Source organism: Harpegnathos saltator, unplaced genomic scaffold (genome assembly GCF_003227715.2).
Source record: "Harpegnathos saltator strain DR-91 unplaced genomic scaffold, Hsal_v8.6 scaffold403, whole genome shotgun sequence".
NCBI classification, from domain to species: domain Eukaryota; kingdom Metazoa; phylum Arthropoda; class Insecta; order Hymenoptera; family Formicidae; genus Harpegnathos; species Harpegnathos saltator.
Genome location: NW_020230210.1, coordinates 785470 through 804938, shown reverse-complemented (window position 1 = coordinate 804938; position 19469 = coordinate 785470). Strand labels below are relative to the sequence as shown.

Here is a 19469-nt window from a genome sequence, read left to right as displayed (position 1 = left end):
CCGCGAAAAGAAATCAATATGAACGTAAATGAATGCTTGTTCATATATACATATCTTAAAATCACTTTCAAAGTATCAAAGTATAAAAAATGCTGAAAAGTTCAGATTATGTTTGTATAAAAAACGATATGAGATCTCACGTAAGATAAAATCAGTTTCTTCGAAATAAAAACGATATTGATGTAGTTGATATGGAATGTTAGTACGATGTAGAGGAAATATTGGGAATAAAATATATACGATTTTTTCAAGTATGTAAGGACATAGTATATATTGTATCGTAGTAAGAAAACAGATGTACTTAATAATCATCTTTATTTCATTGTACATCGTTCGTAATATCTCGGCCAGAATTTTGTCTCGGTCGTGGATTTCCAAATGCCGCGATTTAATCATTACTTAACAACTCTTTTCTCAATATTTCGATACGAGTCTTAAAGTATGTATTCTTTTGCAGCATCGATTAAACTTTATTTGCACAAAATCCGACAATTACCGGCGTCGAAGAAATAAGCTTGTCTCGAAGATCTTCGAGAAGCACCAGTGATTTTCACTCAGATCTATGGACGTATCAGAGTTCCTAGGAATCTCTCGAATTTGCCGAGAATCCCGGACAAGTTCTCAAAATCTCTAAGGATCTTCGAAGTCATAAAAGATAAAGAGAGCGTTTCGTGCTGCACGTGTGGAGTGAGCAAAGCGTTACTTCCGAATTTAAATTCGCAATCTTTCGATCACTCTCTCGCGTGAAAATATTCTTTCTAAAATATATATACTCGTTATTACATTTATCCATAAACGCGTGTCAATTCCATTTTATAAATTCCGATGATACGACAATTGCGATTATTATTCTCTAAGTTTCATTCTCGCCCCATTACGCAAGTCCGAACAGTGAGATAATTCCGACGATCAATTAGATAATTATTAAACTAAGTTAACTTATCTAACTAAATTTATTAAAGTAACTCATTAAACTGTACTAACGAGCCGTGAAATTTCCACCCAAGAAATTTCATACAGAGTATCTCCATGGAGAAATTGTGCGTAAGCGATGAGATATGATATGATATAGATTCGTACATTCAGAAAAAAATAGTTGGAACGAAGAACTAATTATATGTACAATTATTATATTTAATAAATATATAAACTAATTACGGAAAACGACAATATATATAATTAAATTCAACATACTTGAGGTGACTCGTGCACGAGAAACAGCGGATTAACGTTCTCTCCGCATTCATCGAGAGATTCTCATTAATTATGAATGAATAAGCGGTTTGACATTCGCTGTACCTTTGCGCGGAATCAACAACGAACATGTCACTGTAATGAGGTAGGTGTCGAAATCCTCTTCGCACCATGTTACTGATTATGTTCAATGTCAAAACCTTTGGTTAGATTGAAGCAAGTTCTTATCATCGGCGGATTCTCATTAAAAATCGAATAGCAATTGCATATTGAGAGAGAACCCTCGATAATATTTAATATTAAATATTTATAATAATCGTGTGATATATAAATATTTAATATTAAATATTTAGTAATATATTTTCTTTCCGTAGTTCTGAAGCAAGACAAAACAATGGATGTTCTAAGACAGCATCTCTACCTCCGCCTGGATGTTCTGTCGCGCTTGTTCCTCTAACTTGTCGCGAAATTCCATAGTAGCGAAGATGTTCGGGATTTGCAGGAAATTCTGCAACACCTTAACGGTAAAATCACGTTGAGAATCGCAGGAAATTGATTGTATTATATTATGTATTTTTAATGCATCTTTTTTTTACTTATTTTTATTTATTCTTTTTTATTTTAACTCACTTTCAACCGTAGCGCCGTGTACATAGGTTCGCTAAGGAAATAATATTCTCCACGTATTCGCTCCCTATACTCGGCATAATTGCCCGGCGAAGAGCCGAGCACCGCCATGTCCAAATCCAAGAAGTAGTGGGCATCTTCGCCGCCGAAAGCACCACCCACCTTATGAGCCTCGGTACTGTGAGTCGCCGCTACTTTGAGCAGAGCGCACGTCTCCTCTTTGAGCTCTGCATCCTTGATTATTCAATCATGGTAAATTAAAAAATACGATTTTAATTCCCATAATTTGATCACCCATACATACACCCATACATACATGTTACATACACATTATTTTCGTATTTTAATATAAACGTGTAATAAATTAGATACATAATAAAGAACGATACATGATAAGAAATTGTGCTATATTTCAGATGTTGCTATCAATGTATAGAAATTAATATACAAAATATGTGGAAATTATCAAAGTTTGAATGTACACTCACCGGTGGAATTTCGGCTTCATCAGCGAAAGCGTTAAAGTGCTCAAGGTTCTTGTCTTCATCATCCATAGCTTTGGGTTCGTATTCGAAACTACAACAGAATTGAGGCCAGTTATTACCGATAAAAACGTAGATATAAAATAAAAATATAATAAATATTACAATAAAAATGCAATAAATGTACATAGAGTACATTTTACTTCTTCTAATTTAGATACTTGCTTTTGAAAGAATATTGCGAGCAATACGGCTTGCGGGTTCTTCAGGTTGTTCTTGATCTCGTAATAATGATTCAATTTCTCTCTGAGTGAGTCCAGGTTATGATACGTGCGTTTCTCTTCTGAGTAAACTTCCTGTATCCTCGTGAACCAAGTATCGCAGACCACCTCGTCTAAGCCCTCCGTGGCTTCCTTCCAACTATCTTCGAGCGATACCATTGTTGCTGCAAATATTAGTTTTATCAATCATATTGCATACGAAATGTTGAATTTCATAAGTTTTACTTTTACGGAACTGGCTCTCATAAATAAACTTTAATTATTGTGTTCATTTGCGACTCATATGCAAAAAATCCTTGTTTCAAGTATGGAACATGGAATATTAAGAAATTAGAAAGTAAAATCCACTATAAGAAATTATAGAATATAATTTTGTAATTACTTACGTAATAGTCAACAATATAAAGTTGAGAAATGAGATATGAAAGCTAAAAAGTATTTAAATATTTATGCATTTACATATATAAAATTTCCATCATGGCACAAAACATGAATATAAATAAAATTATGTAATATCATCATGTGGAATCAAAAATTCAACGAGTCGAATATCTGAATAGAAATATGGACATTTTAGCCCTCACACAAATCTACAAAACATATTCATATAAAACAAGCTCTGTTTGATATTCGTGTGAACATTGGGTATGTACTTTATATTGTACACTCACAATTATTTTGATAGACGAAAGAAAACCCGTGGTACTCCGGGATAGTGGGAATTACCGAAACATGATTCACACGCGTTGTAACTACTCTATAGCACGGCGCGTTACGTTGCGTTGGCCGACAAAACAGTCTTCCTCTACTTATTGATCGGTTTCGTCGGCCGATTTGTTCAAGCTTCTCTATATAGGGTGTCTGCAATGACAAAACGACTTGAATGCGAAAATTTGTATCTCCCATTGTACCTGAGAAAATCTCACATTAAATATTATTTTCTTAAGCATGATTTATTATTTTTCTACGGAAGAATTTATCTTTTCATCTCACACGGAATAAAATCATGTCGATTTCTTTAATTGTCATTTAACTGTCTTTAACTGTCATGTAACTTTGATGAAAAAAATATAATTGATACCGTTATAATTAATATCGATATAGATACCAAGTATAAGAAAATTTATTATAAATTTAATAGAATATATAATAAGAATTTAATAAGAATATATAATATAAATGATCAAATTCACTTTTAACCTACTTTATTAATATTATATTTACTTACATTTTTTATATAATAAATTCTTTTTAGCTACATGAATTATATAAAAATAAAGGAATTTTTATTAAATATTAAATAGTATATTTAATATTTTTTAATGTATCAAATATTAGAATCACGAAAAATATTATTTTATATTTTCCCGCGTGGGCAAATCGACTTTCGATGTCTGGAATAATCGAAGAATCGAGAATATCGATTTTGATATCTGGCGCTCAGTTCAACTGTTGTATCTTAGCTTTCGTGGTTTTCGTAATGCGTTATTTTTGGTTGGAGGATAACACTCGTTTTGTCTCTGCTTATTTATTTGCCTATCAATACAAACGGAAAATGGCATATTTATCGTTCAACGGCGTTGGAGATTTGCCTTAACAGGCATCTGGAGCCAATATTGAGAGAGAGAAAGAGAGAGAGAGAGAGAGAGAAAACTCAGCTGTTAGAATGACGTATGGGACAAAGCCCCGGCGTCCTTAGCTACATGTTGGGGTATTGGTGCATCGAAACTCAGCTGTGTGTCAATTATTGTTGATAAAATTATGGAAAGATGCGTACAAATGATTTTCTATTGGTTTATGTATTATTAATTGCACCAATTTCCATTGCTTTATATTTATATGGTTTCTTCCCAACTGTTAATTATGGTGACAAAATCGCCACTCGAAAAGATATTCCGCAACATGTTGAGAATGTTAGGTGAGTTAACCTCATTTTTTTTGGTAATCAGAAGATAACATTAAATACATTATTATATCTTTATTTTAAGTATAAAATAATTGAAATATGTAAAAAGTACATTGTAAATAGATAAAATATTAAAATTAATAAATTTTGTAAGAAATTTCCCTGTAATAATATGTTCAAGAATGTATAATTCAAAAATTATATTTAATATGATGCTATTTTCAGGATACAAACAGATATGCTATATAAACCGTTAGTAAAAAAACTGATAATCATGGTGATTGATGCACTAAGATGGGATTTTGTTGCAAATCCGGTAGGAAAATTTGCTATGCCATTAACAAATAGTTTACTAGCAAACTCTTCTGGATGCTTATTAAGAGCTAAATTGCAATCACCGACAGTAACAATGCCCAGGATAAAAGTAAGATAGTAATTTGTGAACAAATTAAGAGAAGAGTTGATTTATATAAAAATAAATCATATATTTCTCTTGATATAGGCTATGATGACTGGTACAGTGCCAAATTTTGTAGATATAATTCTGAATTTTGGAAGTAAACCTCTGTCTAGTGACAGTTTGTTACTTCAAGCAAAGAAACAAGGACACAAATTGGTTTTTTATGGGGATGAAACTTGGCTCTCCCTATTTCCCAATATATTTAATCGGTATGATGGTACTACTTCATTTTTTGTTACAGACTTTACAGAGGTAATTAGCATATATTTTATACTATAAATAATTATTGTATATCTCATAATTCTTAATACAGAATCTGTCTTGTATGATATAATTATTAAGTTATTAATTCCATATATAGGTAGACAGTAATGTAACTAGACATATACAGGATGAATTGAATAATGATGATTGGTCTGTGATGATCCTGCATTATCTTGGACTAGATCACATTGGTCATATTGAGGGCCCATTTGGTGCATCAATTAAGCCTAAACTACAAGAGATGGATGAAATTATTGGTCAGATTGCTCGTAAAGTGCAATATTGGGTTAGTACTTAAGAAAAATAAAAATGAAGATAAAAGGATGGTGAACGTGACAAGGAGTATCTTGTTATATTCTAAAAAGAAAAAATATATCTCAACTACTAATAAATTAATAATATTATTATTTTATTTTTAGAATGATAACGATACCTCTGCACTTTTCGTCGTCTGCGGTGATCACGGAATGAAGGACTCAGGTGGCCACGGTGGCTCAACGTTACACGAAACGGTAGTGCCGTTCATCACGATAGGACAAATGCACTGTCCTGTGCAAAAAAATGAATCAGAGTGGATTGAAATTGAACAGTTAGACATAGCAGCAACTCTTTCAGTCGCTTTGGGATTACCCATCCCCTCCACAAATCTCGGCTCTATATTTCTAGAGAATATTTATAATCTTGCCGATTCTAAGAGATTATTTCTTCTTTATTATAACACCAAGCAGCTATTCAATCATTTTCGGAAGCTTGTCATTAACGAGTCACAAAGTAAATACCTAAATTTATTTTATATATTATATATATTCATGCAATATGTATCAAACAGGATAAGATGTTCGGGTTAAAAACCATGAATAAATTTTATCTTTATTCAATTTTACATTTCAATATAGTTTATAGAATATATCAAATTTGTGAAAGGATAGGAAAAAAATTGATCTGATATTTTTCAGATATACACCGAAAATATAGAAACACCGTGAGATTACATATTGGTTGGTTGAATGCAAACGAGAAACCGAGCGGAATGGTAGAATACATCGCCTCTTCGTACAATGCAATCCTTAAGGACATAAAGAGTACTTTAATCGCTAATATGGTCAAATACGATATTCGTTTAATGACCGTCGCTGTACTCTTTCTTTTTCATGTTAGTAGAATGAATATAAAATATATTAATTTCAAAATCCAAGCATAGAAGAAATTAATAGGTCTGAAAATTTTTCAAACTTGTGAAAGTTGAAAGTAATATTGTACTTGATTTTTTTTACAGATACTTTGCATTTTGTTTGTTGTACGATATCTTGCTGGATCTATATACAAGAAGATGGTATTTTTTTTCTTGCTAAATGCAAGTTTATGTCTTGGGATAAGTTTCTTCGTGGATCCTGAGAGTACATCTTCATCCTATCCAACGAACGTATTCAGTTTTCTGTTGATTGTACTTATCATTATTATTTTATGCATAAATTGCTACTTGTTGTCGAGCGTGAAACGTAGCGACTTATTTCTAATGAAGGTAAAACAGCTCTTATTATTCTAATATGTGAGTAAATATTCTTTCTTAAGATTATATATATGTATAAATCTTAATTTTCTGAAAATAGGTGAAAAAGGGATCAAAGATGCGAATGTTCCAAATCGGTACGTTATTGCATATAGTGAGCTTTTCTGGCAGTAGCTTTATTGAAGAAGAACACCAAACTTGGTATTTCTTCTGGGGTAGTACCGTTGCGTGTTTGCTCTATCGTTGCTCCGGGAAATGGTTCGCGTATCATCGATAGTGAGTAGAATTTTCTTTTGCAGCACAAGGTTCGTTCAAATCAGACATTGAATCATTATTTTAGATACATGACATAGATAAAGAAGCAAACAGTTACTTTATTCATTATATAGATTTTGAAGAAATTTTATTCTGCTGCTATTATTATATTACTCTAGATATCATTTATAAAAACTTAGAGGAAATCAACAATTGATTTCTCGTAATCATAAGACATCGTAAGACTTTGAAGAGAAAAGAAAAATGGTAAAATCCAAGTCAGATTTGAACATTCGTTGCGTCATAGATGAATTTTTCTGCCTGTCGATAGGCAGCATTTTGATATCACGAACGTAAAGGTTCGGTTGGATCCAAGTTGCAGTGATTCTAGTCATCAGTTCCACGTACTTTGCATTAAGTTATTGTTGCTACTGATAGGGCACAGAATTTTGCGAAAACTAAATAGTACCGGCGATAAGTACGCCCATCTACCCGACATAGCCAGTTGGTTGAAGGAAGATAATAGCAGAGTAGGCATGACACTCCTACTGCTCACTGGTAAATTGTTTAAGTACAATAAAGAATTTAACTAAGAAAAAAGAAAGCTCTAACAACGACTGAAGCTGTTTTTAATAACCATAACATTATTTATCAAGTTTGTAGAATAATTTTTTATCTATATTCTTTTATCTTTCATACATTTTTTTGCTTTTATATATGTTTATATAAAAAACAATTTACCTCCCAATGAAACGTCATTAAAGTTTAAAGCAAACGTGACATTCTCCAGAGAGTTAAATATAAAAAAAAAGATAAATATATAATAAGTTTCGAACCAAAATAAAATATTCGTCTTTCAGCACTTATTTTTCTAATTTGGATCGCTTACGATTGCGAGAATAAAGAATACAAGTGGCAATCGTTAATTCTTAATACAGTAATTGCAGTATGTATATATCTTCGCCACGTGGCTAATGACGCAGTCGGAAAGATTCCATCATATTTCTCGTCGAGGTATTTAAAATTTGATTTCATAAATGGGAATTTTAGAAACGACTACGCGGACCAAGTGAAAAGTAATGTTTAAGTACTAATTTAATTATATGTTGTTTATTGTAGTGGAATATACGAAGTACAAACGTTTTGGGGAATAACGGCGTTGTTTCTTGTGAGCTGCGCTTATCGAGTGAGATTAATGATCAAATATAATAGAAAACGTTTCACAAGCACGATGCTATTCTTCATGATCAATACGTGGGTAATGATTTCGGCGATGTTGCATCAACCGTACAATGTAATCTTATTGCCGATGCAGATTGTCGCGAGTTCGACGATCGATACTGTATTAAAAGAGAATAATTTGCTCGATCTCAGTGTCTTTGTGCATTATTGGCTCGGCAATGTGTTCTATTTTTATCAGGTATTTACTGGATGGGAGATTAGATTCTTCTTATTTAATTAAAAATTCGTATTACCTAAAGAATTAAGTTAACAAATTATATCATACGATATGTTTCAGGGCAACTCCAATAGTCTCGCAAGTATAGACGTCGCGGCAGGATATGTCGGCTTACGTTCCTATATGCCTTTCATCACCGGTGCATATTTAATTGTCAATACTTATTCTGCTCCTGTTCTGGCTTACTTCTTGCTCATTTACTATCGACAGTTGAATGAAACGCATTCGTAAGTAATTCATATATTTTTGAAATTGCAAATTCACTTATGCAATCGCACCTCATCTAGATAAAAAAAAATATTTAATATAAAATATATCATGAAATATTTAATTGTCGATGAATTAATAAATTTCTTACATATTATATAGATCAGATAGGTTAATATATTACATTAATACAACCATTATCAACGAGTAAACTTATTCTTGATAATTCTTATTTGTACAGTGACACTGTTGTGCGAACAAGCAAGACTTATATCACATGGAGGCTGTTCACGATGACCGTTTATACGATCATTATTACAATACAGCGTCATCATTTATTTATCTGGTCAGTATTTTCGCCGAAATTGCTGTACGAGTCAATGTATTCCGTGATAATGTGTTGCAGCACGCTACTAGTATTAGTTGTAATTAAGTTGCAACTTGCAATGACACCTAATTATACATCAATATCGACGACGTCGCAGTTCTGACTGCACGAATTTTAATATTCGACCGAAAGCTACTTCTGAAACACAGTACTAAAATACTATATAAAAATTAATATATTCTATATCAATAAACACTTGGTGGTAAAATAAATTTGTGACGAGAGTGGAATATCGTTCAACGGAAATTTTATTCTAGCTTTAAAAAAGATCTCGACAAGATGTCGCATTTCATTTGATCGGAAAGAAATCAAAAAGTTCATTTAAACAAAATGCGACTAAAAACTGTCGTCGTTTATCTATTATCAATCACAACCGAAAAACTTTAATCACGAGAAATCAAGATGCACGTATTATGGAACTTGTGAAAGAAAGATAATTTATATATAAAATTTTATAATATACTGAGATTCATATATAATAATTTAAAGAAATATAGCAAATTGAAGAAAAAACTCATTTTTCTTCCATTTTTTTCGTTTTTTTTTAATTACAATAAAAATTCGAATTTCTATTGTAATTAAAATAGTTCCATGATAGTTTTCTTGTTCCCAAATCTTGAAATTCATAATACTTTGACGCGAATATATTGTGATTTTTCGCAGAAAACACTTATTACTATAAGTTCTCTAAAATTTGCATTAGCTTCGTAATCACAAATAAATTATTCTCCATAGGAACATGTTTGTATGTACAAGTATACTACTAATACCAAAGGCATTAGATACAAGATGTCTTAGATTTATCGCGAAATTATTTGTTACTCTGAATTAATCGTTCGTAACGAATAAATGAAATTTAATCAGCAACGATTATATTAGACATCTTGAATCGGAAGCGACAAAATGTAATGCACACGAACAAAACTGTATCATCCGAATAAAAAGTCACGGATATTTTGCTATCAGTCCGATATATTGTGTAAACTTCTATACGAGGCTTATTTAAGCTCGTAATCGACGTGCCTTTGGCGTGTCCATTGTACAAATGATTACTGTTATAATTATGTTGTAAAATTTAAGTACACACATTTTATTATACAAAAATACCGTTATTTTGTTTAAACCTCTATCATTTGACAATATTTGGGACGAGGCCGTAAGTACACGAAACTCTGCATTAGTAATTCGAACGAATATTCGAGTTCTTGCAGAAGCTTAATTTCTATGGTTTCTGCAGGCACACCCGATTCTACAGGATGTAACGAAATAATAATTAAATTAGAATGGTGAATTCATTCCCAACTTTGTGCCAAATTCTAGACGCGCTCTTTTTTGGTATCTAACGTTCACTCTGAAAGGAAAAAGAGAAAAGAAACGTTAGTATGAAATAGAGGAAAAGAGTGAAATGTTCAGATTCAAAGATTGGAAAAGAGGAATTTGTGACAATGTGTACAAATCGCATTTGAAATATTAATAGATTGAAAGGGCTTACTTAATCTCTTGCCATTTAATCAACTCGTTAACAGCGAACGTTAACGGGATAGAGAGCAGAAAGAACAACGCCAGATGCATAGGGAAGTCCTCGATATTTTTGCCTTCCTCCTTCCAAAATCTGCAGAATGCTGTACCGGAGAATGCTGCCTGCGCGCACAACCTACAATGTAATGATTAAATATGAATAATCAAGAAGAAATTAAAAATGTGCTTTTATCAATAAGGCAATAATAAGTTTTATTACTCATTGTTTAATTTACGCGATTTACACTTACACGATAAACGTGCTGAGGCACCATATGTAATTATTGACAGGATGTTTCTTCCATATCGAGTATTCTCTATGCACGAAGCTAACAGATATCGTCGCTACGAAAGAAGCAGCCATTAATAAATGTTTCAAAGTACAAATATACATTAATATATTATTAAATTAGAAGAATGGCAACAAAAGAGTTTTGCTATTTCTTTATTAAAATCTGTCTCAAATGCAGTGATGATAATATCAAAATGTAATTACCAAAATGTAAAACTATGAGAGCGAGGGCCAAATGCTGCACGACCGAAATTACGCTCGGCGTGCTGCTCCAGCCGCCCCAAGAATCTTGGCTCCGTACGTCTGGATATATATACATACACTTGGAATTGTTGCGCGCCGCGTAGATGGGGCAGAGCGTCAGAAATGAGACACACTGCGACAGGATCATTGTGATCACTGTCGGCAAGAACTTGCTGCCATAACACCATAGTACGAACAACGCCACCTGATTGTGATGTATGTATGATATCATAGCATGTTATACATTTATATCTTTATGTCAGAAGTTCTGAGAAGTTTCACAACCTACTAATCTCATAAATAAGCAATATGTAGCTTTTCTTATCGAGATTTCCTTGAAATTTATATGATTTTGTTTATTGTATATGTAATTATGTATCTCTCAAATGATAAATGTATCAAATCATTAGTTAAAATACGATCATGAAAAATAGAGATAAATGTAACGTTTTTAATTTATATGATTCGCAGAAACATACAAAAAGTATACGAATTGAAAAACATTTATGGTAAGATTTATATATTATACATTCACGGCATTTTCCTCACCTCTCCATTGACTATACATTGATTCTTCCCAGTCGCGCGCTGCATGATTGTCGCATCTATCGGCGTGGCGATCATAGATATTGACAGTAAAGGAATAATTAAGCAACACAACCACATCACTTGCTCGACAGTGAACAGCGGCGGTAACAACAAGAACGCCGAAAGAACTTGTGTGAATGAGAGGGTGACTGTACAGCAGAGCCAGAATTGCACGCAGTTCCACAGGCTCTTCATATAATGACGCGCCTATATGTAAAGAAAAAGATGTGTTCAATAGAAAATTCACTTGTTTAATATCAGATCAATCCATAAAAGCCCATTTTTCAAAAATGGTTGAAGTTATATGTTATACGTAATATCGAATCTTATCAATTAAAAAAAAAAATTATGCATTAATATGTTATACCTCCATAATGAGATGGAAAATCGCTACGGGGTCTTCGCGTTTTACGCTCAACGAGCACGCAACGGAATTCAGGGCTCTGCTCAGATCGACAGGTGATATTCCTTGGTCTTCCGTGGTGGATATCAGGACGGGTACCTTTTGGCACACTTGGGGATATAAAGGTTCTACTGCCACGCTACAAACAAATTACGAATCTTTTTTAAACTTTAAAGTGATCGACAATCATACGAATCACGCTTTTTTCTTCTTAAAAAATTTGTTTAAAGTCAGAATATTGTTTGAAATATTTATCTTCTAGAGAATAAAAGTATGATCTTGAATATCGAAAAAGATTTAACTTTTCGATCCAACGTGATTGCCGATCTCAGAGAGATCTGACGAATAACAGCAAGCAGAATTACCCAGCATCAGCCTGCATAAAGATCGGCATGTTTTCAGCATTGGCGGAAGAACCGAGCACGCATACTACCTCGCCGTAATCTTGCATGATGTGCAACATCTCACGGGTCACCGTGGTGTTGCAATCGGTGAACAGAGATACCAGCAAAGGTACGTTGTCTATCAACTCTATGTGCGGTCGTATCTTGTCTATACCCCTCGGCAATTTGGCCTGCGTTTAGGTAGGTAAGATAAAATATTATGCATCGCAAAGTTGAATTTGATTTAAAGAAAGTTCCGCTTACTCTGTTCGACAGATCAAAGTTGACCGGTGCACTTTGTTCCGTGCTATCGGTGAGGCAGCTTATAGACCTCCAACCTTCTTGACCTGATCCCAAATCGACACTCTGCACCAAGACACTATCCTCACTTCTCACTGTATCTTGCTCTCTATGGATAAAGTTTTTGTTTTTAATTTCTACACTATGACAATGATATATAATCTACACGATGACTGACGATACACCTAATGATCGGCAGTTTAAAATACGCAGGTCTATATGGCATTTACAAACCTGTGACTCATGGCACTTTTCACTTGCGATGTACCCGTGTCATTCCATTCGGTGGTCTCATCGTCGAATTTTACCGTTGTAAAATCTGTATTGATGGCACTTGGCGCTGACATGCTCATCGCTCGACTGTTGTTCAGGTTAGTGCTAAAAACAAAAAGATCCATAGAGCGAATGCCGTTTAGTGTTCTTCTCTGCTCAATGTAACAGCCGTTGGTAGAAATACATCGATGCGAAGAAGCCACAAGTGCGTTAGCTTATTGCAAAAGTCGCTTTAGGCTTAACAAAATTTTCGCGATAAATGAATGAAATTTTCATGCTGCACATTTCTGCGAATGACTAATCCTAGGATGTAAAAGGGAGATCTATTGATTTTTGTATATGCAGTATTTCTTCGTTTTGAGAAATTTTAATTTCTCTCTCTTAACAGTGCTCTATTTAAATTTATCAAATTTTCAATTGCTCATTTCAAGTTACATTTTCAATTACAAATTCTTATTTCTCAATTACTAGAATTTTTACTTTTACTTAGCTCTTGTAGAATATGCATTCTAGGAATAATGTCATTTGTTGAAAATTTCGTTTTCTTTAAGAAGCAGAGGACAAAGATCGTATTTTATACCGAGTATAACTCATGTACACTGAGTCGTACATTTTTGCATGTAACCGGTATAACGTACCAACGTACGTACCGAGGTAAGACACGATTAAGCAAGTGGCTGGCCTCGTCCATGCAGGAGTAATTATGCTGATGAGATTGGGCCGTGGGTGAGGGAGTGGGTGAGGACATGGCTGCCGCCTGGCTCACCCACCAACCCACTGGACTCTCAGACCTAATATTGTCGTGTGTGTTAGTTACAATGAAGTTATATGAATGTGTATTTTTCATATGCGTCTGTGTTATATAATCCAATTAGTAGGTGTCGGTTCGCAATTGCGAAATTCCAAAATGTTTTTAAATCTTAAGATTTCTACTAAGGATAAGTAAGGATTGAAGAAAGAAATGCTGATCCTTTTTCGTCTAAAATGCGAATATTACTAAATCAGAATGAAGCAAGATCGCGAGGTCATGAAAACGAACAAACAAAATAAAATAACATGAAACGATTGCGATTAGACACCCCGCACAAATAATGAGGTATTAATACACATATCAGATATTAGGACACTGCAGCCAAATGATCGCGACATTATCCATTTTGGATTGAAAACGCCACACAGGATGTCTTGGAAAATACAAAATTTACTCGCTTCTGAAATTTAATTTAATTTAAATTTAATTTAAAAATTTTCTTAAATTTGGATCAACGAATCTCTGAATCTCAATAAATCACAATCTTCACAAACATAGCTATAGAATATATGTTTAGACGTCCTGTGTAATAACGATCAACATGCACAAATCACGATTAATAATAACGAAGATAAAAGACATATAGACAAACATATACGACGGGAGCATATGCGGATATCTCTCCAGCCATTGCTGTCTCCTGCAATATACATGGACATATTTTACATTACGAGCTTTGCAAATACAGCTCCTCGCTAATTAAATAATTATTAATTGGAGGATTAATACAATCGATTTTATAATTAATTCTGACTGAACTTGACTTAAAAAAATTACGGAATTATTTGAAAAAATCAGAAAAATAATTTCTTTTTAACACTCGGTATCGAAATTTTTTACATTTTTAAAGCATCGGGTATCAGAGACGTGGACAGTAAGTCGCGAATATGCCCCATGAAAAATTTTAAAAAACACCGATAGACGACGAAATTCGAAAGACATAGAAGTATGTCGTCTTTGTGCGATACCTGGCTCCCTCGCTAAGTAATGAGATATGACAGTTCCAGCCGCTCTCCAGACCCATTTTTTCAGAGAAAACACGCGAGCGTAGTTCGTTCTCCTTGCTAAAATGAACGAACCTTATGCATGCTCGATCTAACTGTTCAATCAACTGCACCTGTCGAATGAATTTATTGTAAATTAATGAGACATTACGCTTTACAAGTTAATTAAAGACCAATGTAACTTCCGTTTGTACTTGTCCGTACCATGTCTGTTTGTGCCTGATATTGCATAGTGACCATTCCGATGAAGATCTGATTGCACTGAACCTCGAAGCAGCCTTCGACATCGTTAACGTCATCGTCTTTGTTTTCGTTACATAATAAAGAATCTATGCAGGAAGTAGAAACAGTAAGAACGTCATAATAAAAAAAAAAGAAAACATAGATATAGCACCAGCAATTAATGGGGCGAACCTGTTGAGTGGAATTGCCCAAGTATTCCTCGTACTCTTGGATCAAGAACGTTTCTGAAATCCCATGGCAAAGGAGTAGGACTTCTGTGAGGTATATATAAGTGTTTGCTGTCCGCGGGAAGTTCCAAATAGATATCGGATATCTTGTCGCTGATGGCGCATGTCAACGGTCGATATGCGAATGCAGTGCAGTACGACGTCAGACTGGTCCTTTGATAAAAATCTTGTACCTTTTTCCTGTAACGTAAAAAAGATATCATTAGAACGAGGATACGTGACACAAGATGATTATATTTGCAGATCTATTTATAATATTTCTTTACTATTTTTCATTATTTTTTATAATCAAGGGATTTACAAAATTTGTTCAAATATCATGGAAACGTCACACATAATTCGCAGAAAAATCAATTGAAAAATTGTTTGATTGTACCTGTCCGACGCAGACAGAGGACAGAGATCATGACCATCCCAAAATTCGATGCAGGAATCCAGAATTATGTCGGCTGTCCCTTGCGTTAATAACTGCAGACCACCGCCGCTACGTTCCCTCACGACTACGGCGACCATGTGAGGAAACGGAAACTTCAGCTTCGTCGCGATGCTCAGCGAACGAGCGAACTTGATATCTCGTCTGACCATTTCCGGTTGCTACGATCAACAATTCAATTCGGTTCATTTTTTTTACAAGTGTCTAACGATATTTTTAGTCATTTGGACGCATGAATAATTAGGATCATTAGACATTTACCACATGTCTGAATGTGGAAAATTGTTGTTCCAGCTGAAATATTTTTTGTGCCTGATCCTGGAAGCCGATCTGCTTCGCCAGTTCGCACAGGCAACTGTCAACGCGCGAACAATCCATGATTGTTAAGTGAATAGAAAACTCTGTGATGAAATATGCAAAATTGTGAAGAAAGCGAGATCGAACGAATTGATTTCTATGGGATGAGAGGTGACACGCACCGTCTGTTTGTCACAGGGACTAGATTTTCGTTGTAAAGAGCTTCGCAGGTAACGTGACAGCAGAACTGCATATAATGCTCCTGCGTGTTCATGTTACACGTATTGAGGAGAATTGCTAAGCCAAGCGGCTTGAGGGAGTTCAAGTGTTGTCGCCATGAGTGATCGTCGAACTGTAGTCGAAAAGGTAGGGCGTGGTCGTGCGTGAGATCCAATACTTCGGCGGTGGAGTGTGACATATCTGCGAAGAAACGTAGTTCGACATACTGTGCCGGACTTTCGTTGTTTTTATTTCCTTACCATGCTGCATGTAGGACATCCGATTGGAATTCATTTGAGTTTCTTCAGATTCTTGATTTTTGTCAGCAGTCTTGTCCACACTACCGGTACTGTAAAGTAATGAAACCATAATCACCCTACGAATATATATTTTAATTTTATAAACTCAAGTTATTTTCTTAAGTTGTTTTATCTGAATAAAAGGGGATTTCTTGGACTTCTAAATAATTGGGTGTTATATTTAGACAACAAGTTCTTTGAAGTACAAAGCATTGAGAATTTAGGTGTTGAAAACGCTAATTCGTGATTATAGATAACTGCAAGATGATTACCTCGAACTTGGCGATAGAGTGTTATTCGTGTTACGTAGAAAGAATACTTTCTCTGCAGTAGGATTAGGCCACGACAGAATTCCTTTTTTGTCTACACAACATAAAGCCTACAAAATTACAAAAGCTATTATATGATGCACAGATAATTGTTTGATGTTATGATACTTACGGTCACGGAGCCCAGAACATGCAAAATGCTTGCGGATCTTGACATCATGTGCTCCTTTCCACAAAGGATGTCGAAAAAGTAATCCTTGAGTTCAAGTCCGTTGTATACTACTTCCGGGTGATTGGGGCCATTGATATCCGCGTCTTCAAAAGGATCTACAAACTAGGTTTGTAAAGATCTATAGAGAATCCACGTACATTGTTGGTTATTTTCATATTTAGAAGATACATATCTAAATGATATTTAATAAACAATTTTGACTCCGAGAATGGGGGACTTAGGAAAAGAATATTTAGTCTAATGATAGAAACAATAAGAAATTAACAGATAAAAGATTTTTCACAATAATATTATATTTCCTTTCAAGTATAAGATTATATATATAAAAAATGAAAAAGTAATTTTAAAAATTACTATAATTTTTTCAAGTATTTTCTGCAAGTTAAATGTTTACACCAACCTGAAGTTTCTTCGAGGATAGATATAACTTGAATAATGCCTTGAAACGAGCCATCCCGAAGCAGTTGAGAAATATCCAACAAGCGGGGAACACTAACGGCAACAGAGGAAGACTCACGGCAACAGGTTGTAACAGAAACATCTCGCTCCAGTGGCCTGTACCAAAATAATCAGCCACATATACGTAGCGAAGCAAATTGATTACGAGGGTGACGATTAAGAGTATTGGATAAGCTAGATGTTCAATGCAGCAGATCATCAAGAGATGACGCTTCCGATTGTGATAAGTTACTGGCCGATCGAGGGCCTGGTCCAACGCCATACGTAAATTCATCAAATACGGTGTCTCCTGAAGCTTGTATATCTTATTTTTCAAGGGCACACGAGCTTGCGGTGTAGAGAAGATCTCGTTGGCGCTGTGCACTGTGGGACTGTATGCTTCTCTGGCATGCAAGATCGGTGCTTCCGCATCCTGAAGAAATATCCGAATGTATATATGTTATAGTATATATGTTTATTAGCGCTATGAAAATTAATTTATGTACATTATACGGTACGCAATATCCGGGTGCTTGTTGGCCTGGTTTCATCACTATCATGTCACCAGCTACCAACAACGCCCAAGGTAAGTTAACTATCTCGCCATCGCGATATGTCCATTGCAATGTCAAACAAGGTGATTGTGGACTACACAGATGTGGGTAGTTTTCGCGCTTCCATCGGCATGTAGAACGAGCAACTACAAATTTTAGGATATAATTATATGTGATGACAATAATATGGCAACAGTCAACTCGTACATTAATGAAATTTCTATATGAATTTAACATAATATAAACATGTAAATAATACATATATAAGTTATTCATGTATTTACTATTGAGTTGGTTAAGAAGAATTTTTATCCTATGAGGAATTTCCTCATGTCGTAATTTGTTATCCGACACCACTAAAATAAAATTTAATAGTACTAAACAACAAACTATCAGTCCTTGGTATGGCAGTGTAGAATACCTGCAATGACATACTTATTTATGAGACACAAATGTTATTAATATCCATACACAATATGTTAATAAAACAAGTAGCAAAACTTTTTATGTAAGCTCTTAAACTGCTTCATGTACCATGTTTCGTTGAGTGTAAAGAATGCAACAATGAGAATGACAGCATTGACTAGCAATACAAATGCCGAAGTCCAACAAAGTGTTGTATATTGGCTACGATGATGTAAGGCATCTTTTAACCAAGCTTTGAATTTCCTAAATATAATTATAACAGTACACGCATTAATATCATATTAAGGTATACATTAGATATCAAGTTGAACATTAATCTAATTGTTCAAAATAATCACGATTGTTATACTTATTTCTCCTATGATCCTCTTCATACTCTTGTAAAACCCGTTCAACATCATGGTATAGTGTATCCAAAGCTACTGTAGTACTTAAACCTAAAATTTCTTTGGACTTAGTCTTAATATCATCCCCTTCCTTCGTATTTTTACTAGTTAATCGATCGCCCTCCATTCCCTATGAGAAATTCACCCATGAATTAACATAATATTTGCGTACTTTCATATTTTGGCCATTAAATCCATTAAATAACAGCATATGTAAAAATTTAATATGTTAATAACTAACTAAGAAAACAGAACTATACGATTACACAAAATTATACAAATCAATAAAATAATCATTGTCACTAATAATATCGCCATAATCGTATAAATCGCAGATAAATAAAACAACATTCGTTTCAGAATGTTAAGGTTACAATCTCATAAACTTACTTGTTTTCAGGCATTCGTTATTTTTATTCTTTCAAGTATCTTGAGATAAGTGTCTTTAAATTGTTTTCAAGAATTTATTCACAGTGTAGTGAGGAAAAACGCATAATTTTCGGAGTCTGATCAAAACTAATGAATAGGACTCAAAATATATAACTCGTATGGCGCCAGATTTAGCGTGTATAGACTATTGGTCTGTTCTTTTTAGCTG

The 19469-nt window shown here is 34.1% G+C and overlaps 3 protein-coding genes across 6 annotated transcripts; 1 reads left to right on the top strand and 2 right to left on the bottom strand.

Annotated features, from left to right (window-relative positions):
- Positions 1–298: 298 nt before the first annotated feature.
- Positions 299–3495, bottom strand: LOC105184026 (uncharacterized). 2 transcript variants are annotated; one of them, XM_011142557.3, is made up of 5 exons: positions 3256–3495; positions 2529–2748; positions 2310–2397; positions 1825–2055; positions 299–1711 (listed from the first exon to the last, which is right to left on the bottom strand). In XM_011142557.3, exons 1-5 carry the CDS (start codon positions 3488–3490, stop codon positions 1598–1600), a joined length of 888 nt encoding a protein of 295 aa, XP_011140859.2. In that variant the 5' UTR covers positions 3491–3495; the 3' UTR covers positions 299–1597. The 2 variants fall into 2 exon arrangements, with proteins under 2 accessions (XP_011140859.2, XP_019697428.1); XM_019841869.2 differs by having other exon boundaries at positions 299–1702.
- Positions 3496–4089: 594 nt separating this feature from the next.
- PIG-G (phosphatidylinositol glycan anchor biosynthesis class G) lies at positions 4090–9496 on the top strand. The gene is made up of 13 exons (XM_011142566.3): positions 4090–4502; positions 4716–4914; positions 4993–5202; positions 5312–5500; positions 5634–5985; positions 6171–6367; positions 6491–6736; positions 6825–7000; positions 7356–7537; positions 7840–7993; positions 8099–8399; positions 8499–8665; positions 8887–9496. Exons 1-13 carry the CDS (start codon positions 4354–4356, stop codon positions 9134–9136), a joined length of 2772 nt encoding a protein of 923 aa, XP_011140868.1. The 5' UTR covers positions 4090–4353; the 3' UTR covers positions 9137–9496.
- A 513-nt stretch (positions 9497–10009) lies between these two features.
- Positions 10010–19431, bottom strand: l(2)k05819 (transmembrane protein 94-like protein l(2)k05819). 3 transcript variants are annotated; one of them, XM_011142575.3, is made up of 25 exons: positions 19262–19431; positions 18835–19001; positions 18594–18728; positions 18344–18480; positions 18012–18205; positions 17468–17938; positions 17008–17169; positions 16839–16945; positions 16528–16616; positions 16231–16468; positions 16013–16106; positions 15695–15912; positions 15263–15498; positions 15053–15177; positions 14813–14961; positions 13684–13824; positions 12995–13138; positions 12725–12869; positions 12443–12651; positions 12042–12216; positions 11636–11881; positions 11048–11291; positions 10803–10896; positions 10526–10687; positions 10010–10384 (listed from the first exon to the last, which is right to left on the bottom strand). In XM_011142575.3, the coding sequence occupies exons 2-25, from the start codon at positions 18996–18998 to the stop codon at positions 10312–10314; spliced, it is 4152 nt and encodes a 1383-aa protein (XP_011140877.1). In that variant the 5' UTR covers positions 18999–19001; positions 19262–19431; the 3' UTR covers positions 10010–10311. The 3 variants fall into 3 exon arrangements, with proteins under 3 accessions (XP_011140877.1, XP_011140884.1, XP_025156987.1); XM_011142582.3 differs by lacking the exon at positions 13684–13824; XM_025301202.1 differs by lacking the exons at positions 18012–18205; positions 18344–18480; positions 18594–18728; positions 18835–19001; positions 19262–19431 and having other exon boundaries at positions 10012–10384; positions 17008–17162; positions 17468–17504.
- Between the last annotated feature and the right edge of the window lie 38 nt (positions 19432–19469).